Source organism: Barbus barbus (genome assembly GCF_936440315.1).
Source record: "Barbus barbus genome assembly, chromosome: 9".
Lineage (NCBI taxonomy): Eukaryota > Metazoa > Chordata > Actinopteri > Cypriniformes > Cyprinidae > Barbus > Barbus barbus.
In genome coordinates this window covers 6,922,584-6,928,583 of record NC_136737.1, presented here as the reverse complement: position 1 = coordinate 6,928,583, position 6,000 = coordinate 6,922,584, and the positions used below count along the sequence as shown (strand labels likewise).

General features: G+C 34.0%; 1 protein-coding gene across 1 annotated transcript; it reads right to left on the bottom strand.

The window, feature by feature from the left end:
* Positions 1-397: 397 nt before the first annotated feature.
* Positions 398-5,149, bottom strand: LOC306875058 (uncharacterized protein). The gene is made up of 6 exons (XM_079425438.1): positions 5,031-5,149; positions 3,312-3,629; positions 2,677-2,988; positions 2,467-2,580; positions 1,728-1,795; positions 398-1,499 (listed from the first exon to the last, which is right to left on the bottom strand). Exons 1-6 carry the CDS (start codon positions 5,068-5,070, stop codon positions 1,449-1,451), a joined length of 903 nt encoding a protein of 300 aa, XP_079281564.1. The 5' UTR covers positions 5,071-5,149; the 3' UTR covers positions 398-1,448.
* Between the last annotated feature and the right edge of the window lie 851 nt (positions 5,150-6,000).

Genomic DNA, 6,000 nt, shown 5'->3' with positions numbered 1-6,000 from the left:
TATGACCACTTGGCCAACAAATAGGGTATATATACAACTTCCTCTAGCCCCTGATGCTTTCAGATCATAGAAACGCCCTGCGCCAGAGCTCTCTATTACTGTTTCACATGTGAAGTCTTATTTGAACACTAGATGGCGCTCTATATTCCAGTTATACACACTTTCTATTAAATTAACACCTGCTGTTAGATTTAAGCATTATGTGGGGGAAATGCCTACATTGATAACAGTTAATTTAGTATTACAGCAGATGTTTCACCAGTGACAGATTTATTATTATTGTTATTATTATTAAAATTACATTATTTATTATGGAGTGATCAGTTATGTGATATGTATGGCTCATGAGTTATGCTACACACTAACAAAGATAAAACATTTGAAGACGTTAAGGTCCAGCTATAATATTTATTGCATGATATGTACCAATAAAAATTTCAAGCTCATGAACTGTCCATGGGCCTAAAGTGGGCCATTCGTGATTTATCAAAAATTATGTTTCACAACAATTCAACACATTTTTTAAATATTTATTTCTTTGCATTTTATTCTTTGTTAACTGTGCTAACAAACAACACAGATGTAGTGTTTACACAGGAGCCCTGTCATGCTAAAAGGTGATCAACCTTGAATCAAGTTTGTTAGCATGGTTTAGTTTCTCCTCAAAACTGATGAAAACCAAATACATCAAACATAAATAATACATTGCATGCAAGTTTTCTTTAAATGACCCAGACATTGGTAGAAAAAAAAAACCAAAAACAGGATATGACCTTTATAAGAACAGTTCTGCTTAGAAAGAAGTCTTGAGCTGGAAATAACTACCTGCTTCACTGCAGGATCACTGCATGAGTATATAGAGCATGATGCATTTGTGCATATGATATTTTCATACTAATATGAACAGTAATATATCTGCTTGATTTGAGACCATTTTGTCAAATATCAGCATTGATGTGTTCAGTATTTGTGGTTTCTCTGTAGAGCAGAAGTCAACAGTTTCGTGTAAGCAAGAATGGAAAAAAGCCCTTCAACCACAAGCTACTGACACAGAAACACTGTTCACACCTCAAACACGCACAAACAAGCATCAAACACAAACGTCCAGCAGTAGGCATGTTCTCATGCACAAGCTGTTTGTCTATCAGCAGATCAAACCACATTTTCTGTAGATATCTAAATCATTTTCCTTTTGATGGGTAGTCTATGTTTTGCACTTTTAACTTTAAGAGTGAAAAATGAAAATGATAAGAGTTGCATCATTTGTAAAAGGTCCTTGTATTACAAGCTAAAGTCTTTTGAAGTTTTAGGAGACCAGATGCAATGTGGTGATTTTCACAATTTCAAAACTTAACCACTGACCCAGTATCTGAGGTCGCTGCAGGATGTTTCTAGTGAAAATGATCACACAAACTGGGTCGTGTTCTAAGAAAAACATTGACGTTTGATCACCTCATCATTATTAGTGCATAATCCACATGATTCTCCTCTTTAACTTCCTGTAAAAAAATGCATAACACAAGATATATTAATGACATTAAATGTGATTTAGTTTCATCATCATTTTGACTTAGTATGTCATTAGTTTGACTGTTTATTATAATAATTATGAAGTTTTTTAGTATTGATGGAAATAGGACAAAAACACAAGCACACATTGATCTACATCTGACTCTCTGCTGAAATTATACACATGCACTCAACAAATGAACAATAAAATGTCTTACCGATTCCTCTGTGTTTGTTCTGTTGAATGTCGGCTCAGTGTAAGATAACTCTTCTGCAGAAGTCTCAACTGTTTCAACAATAATATGCATTAAAACAACTCAAATCTGGTTCTTCACAACGAATGTATTACCAATAGGGCTTTCAAACTTAAAAACAAAACATATTTAACACCACAGTTTTAAAAAATGGCATTAACAAATTTAATTTGCCATCAGGCCTATTTTTTCTCCATACACAAAAAGTTCCTAAAATATCACTACATTAAGAGAGAGATTCTTTACACATAAATCAAACCCAGTTGGGATGTTTACATTACATTTACAAGTCATCATTCATATAGATTTTAATTTGAGCACCAGCTGCATATTTACACCTGTAAGATTATATTAATAAAATGGAGATTTTTTTTATTTATATTTAAAATGAAAAATTGATGTTTTTGCATTTTTAGTGTTGATACAGACTGAGAAATGCAGATTTCTGCATGTAAGACGAGTAAAGAGCGACGTTCAGTATCATTATATACAAATAGACACATTTTGATACGAGAATGATCTACAGAAATAGTCATACACAATATTAGTTTGGTTTCATATACAGGATGTTAAATACAAAATTGTGAGATTTATTTGAATTAAATGATAAAATAGGGCTATCAGTTGACAAAAAATTGGAGCTTATTTTCAGTTTCGTATTTTTTGTTATATTACTTGTTTAGAAGCAGTAGGACACACTTGCCTTCTTGATCAGTTTCTCTATGTTTCCTGTAGATCCAGAATATCACAACTACAGCAACTATCAACAGAGATCCAGCAGAGATCAGCGAAATCAGAGAGACTGAGACTGGAGGAACTGAAGGAGAGTGAAAGAGAGACATTAATGTAAGTGATTGAAATCAGTCTGATGTACAACAGAAGACAGGAATCACATATATCAGCGCTGCCGTACCTGAACATGAGTAACAGAGTTGAGTGATGTCCAGATGTGTGTTCTGGTTGCTGATGGGATTGTTGAGCACACAGCTGTAGGTGTTTTTATCCTGATATTCCACCTCCAGAGGTAGAGAGAGACTGATGCTGAGATCAGACACACTGATGCTGGACAATAAACTGTTTCCTTTGGACCAGGAGAGAGTCACATGACTCACATTCACCACTGAACACAACAATGAACAATTCTGCTGTGATGATGATGATGATGATGATGAAGATGAAGAACATTGTGAAGAGTTACTGCTGATGACAGGAACAGGCAGACGAGCTGAGAAAATATGAGAGAATAAACAAAAATATGAACACAACAATCAGTCTATATTCTGTGTTGTGAAATCTAGTGAATTTGTGTAAAAATGTGTTGAGTAAGTGTTTATCATGTCGATAGTCACCTCAAACTATACAATGATTTAACGAACGGAATATAATATGTGGATGTTTGGATAAATTATGTCTTTATACCAGGGATAGACAACATCCATAGTTGAACAAGTTAATCTGTGTCTTGGTGAGTTTTTATTTTTTTTATCTAAACTCTGCAGGACAGCGGCTCTCTAGGACCGGTGCTGCCTATCCCTGATCTCTACTCACCATAAACAGAAACACTGAATGTTTTTGATGCTTTTTTTGCTCCAATTATCTCTAAATGATAAACTCCAGCATGTTGTGTTGTGATGTTTGTGATGGTCAGAGATCCAGTCTGATTGTCCAGCTTCAGTCTGTCTCTGAATCTCCCATCAGGAACATCAAATGTGTTGAAGATTTGCTTCTCTATCTTCATTTTAGCTATTTGACACTTTTCAGCTCCAAATTTCCACAATATATCGTCGTCTGCACGTATTTCAGTAACACCAGTGTGTAAAGTGACAGAATCTCCCTCCATCAGCGATAAAGACTCACCAAACACATCTGGGGGAAAAACAATAAAAATACACAGATTAGGACCTCTGATGGTTTACAAAGCCTGAAAAAAAAAAAGCTGTATCATTTACATGTGAAGTTGAGAACATGCAGAATAGCAGCAGAAACACTAAACACAGTGAAAGGTGAGATATACGAACAGACAGATGTGTGAGAGCCTTTAGGGTGAGTTACACCAATAAGGTTTGAATCTGTATATGACTGCTATATTGACATTTCTTTGACACAGATAAAAATAATTGTCTAAAGTATCAACTGTTTTTATAAACTGCTGTAAACGGTTAACCGCTAGCATTACAGAGAGACTGTTGGAATCAAGCAGACAGATAAAACACCGCAGTGTCAAATAATGGAGCAATATGGCATAATTTATGAAAATAGGACATATAACCAGTGCCAAATTAAGAAAAAATTGGATCCTGGAGATATAACAACCATGAGGTGTTCTTCATAGTAATGCCAGTGTCTTCTAACACAAGCATTATTATTATTATTATTAGGTTTTGTTACATTTTTTTACATTATTATTATTATCAATACTACTACAAATGTCCATTTTAAACAAGTACATGGCCTAAAAAAAGTAATACATTGGATTTTCATATTAAATATTCGAGGCTATTTAATACATTAAACATAAATGCATTAATTCCAGATATTTCTATCAAAATAAATATGAACTCAAAGCAAACAGGTTTCCAAAACTAGCAACAACTTCGACTTCATGCGACTTCCTTGAGGAGTTTAAAGTAATAGGGTCAAAGTTAATTTATCTTATATATAGAGGAACATTGGGATCAAAATAATGATTTAAATGTATGTCTGCATATTTCAAAGTTTAAAGCATGATGCAACTGATTTTATATATATATACAGAAGAAAAACACATCAAAAACATGGAATGCTATTCAAATATCTCTAAAACATGAATGTTGATGAGCATTCCAGTTCATAAACTATTCTTATGAAGAATTAGAGGAAGAAGAGGTTAGCCTGATGCAACCGATTTATTAGCAATTAATTTAGTGATTTATTAAACTTTGATTTAAGCTTAATTCTTATGGTCCAACATATTCTTTATCCTTCAGTTGTTTTAAAGTTAGATGTCGAAGAAGAAAATCGATGCATAAAGTTACATAATTTATTGCAAAATGAAAGTAAAAGTTTAATTGTGCCAGATATTATCAATACAGTTTGAAAATAAATAAGAATTATTATGACCGTTCTAGGCCTGGAAATTTCAATGTAAAATTATGAACAGAGACTTAAGTAAGTAGATTTCACAATATTCATGACACAGAGAGCAGTAGATGAAAAATAATCTTTGAACAGTAGAAGCACTCTGAAGTGGGGAAAAAAATAACCCATAAAAATGTTTTCATAACTTACCAACCTGATGGTACCAGAACAAACAGATCAAAACAAACATGTGAAACGTTTTCTTCAGTTGTTCAGTGTCTGATCTAATAAAACTACCTGCTCAACCAACAGCAGAACTGTAAATGTGTGAATCCTCCCACGACAGAGTTACAGAGGTTGACCCTCCTCGTTCACACGCTGCATTTGCATAATTGTATAGTTCATCTGGCTGTTGTTAAAACTTTAATGAGCAAATATTCTTTATTTTTGTCATTTAACTTGCTTTCTGTAAGGTATGCTCTAAGAAATAAAAAAAAAAAAAAAGTTACAAAAACTGTCAATGGAGCGGCACTTTGAAAAGGCATCTTATTTACCCCCTAAGGGTGGATATTAGTATTGTAAATGCACATATAAGTTTTTAAAATGTGCATATTTCTTCCGAAAAGGTCCAATGACGGTTTATAGCTTTTCTGAGAGTGTAGTGCAGTTTGGTCAATGAAAGCACTGGAAACCTTTTCTTTGCCCTTTTGTCAGTGAAATGAAAATAAGAATTAACAAATGACTTTTACATTCTTAAAGCCTAACTCTAGTGATTTTAAAATTATGTATATTTATTCTAAATTGTAGTGAATGAAAAAACAGTCAGCTTTATTCTAAGTTTATCTTCTGAGTCAGACGGAAACCTGCTGCAGTCGGTGTTCTACAGACAAGTGGTTTGATCTGCTGGTGGACAAAGATCTTGTAGATGAGAGTGGGTGTTTATTTCACGTGGGTTTAGCTTGTAGGTGAAGAGCTTCTTCCTGTCCTGTTACTGAGAGCAGCTTTTCAAGACTCACTACTGAAAAACAACCAAGATGAGCAACTGCTTGACACTGAGGGAGAAACAATAACATAATGACCATATTTATATTTTTCTTTCTTTATTTCTGGAGGTGGAGGCCAAGAGGAATGAAGGAGTGGAGGCAGAGGAATGGAGAAGCCATTATAGCCAGTGGGATGG

Excerpts from the sequence above, each read along its gene's own strand:
- LOC306875058 (XM_079425438.1), bottom strand. The coding sequence starts at position 5,070 with ATGTTTGTTTTGATCTGTTTGTTCTGGTACCATCAGGTTG. Across the intron at positions 2,989-3,311 it reads ATTCAGTGTTTCTGTTTATG|CTCGTCTGCCTGTTCCTGTC; the intron begins GTGAGTAGAGAT and ends ATATTTTCTCAG. Across the intron at positions 2,581-2,676 it reads ACTCTGTTACTCATGTTCAG|TTCCTCCAGTCTCAGTCTCT; the intron begins GTACGGCAGCGC and ends ACTCTCCTTCAG.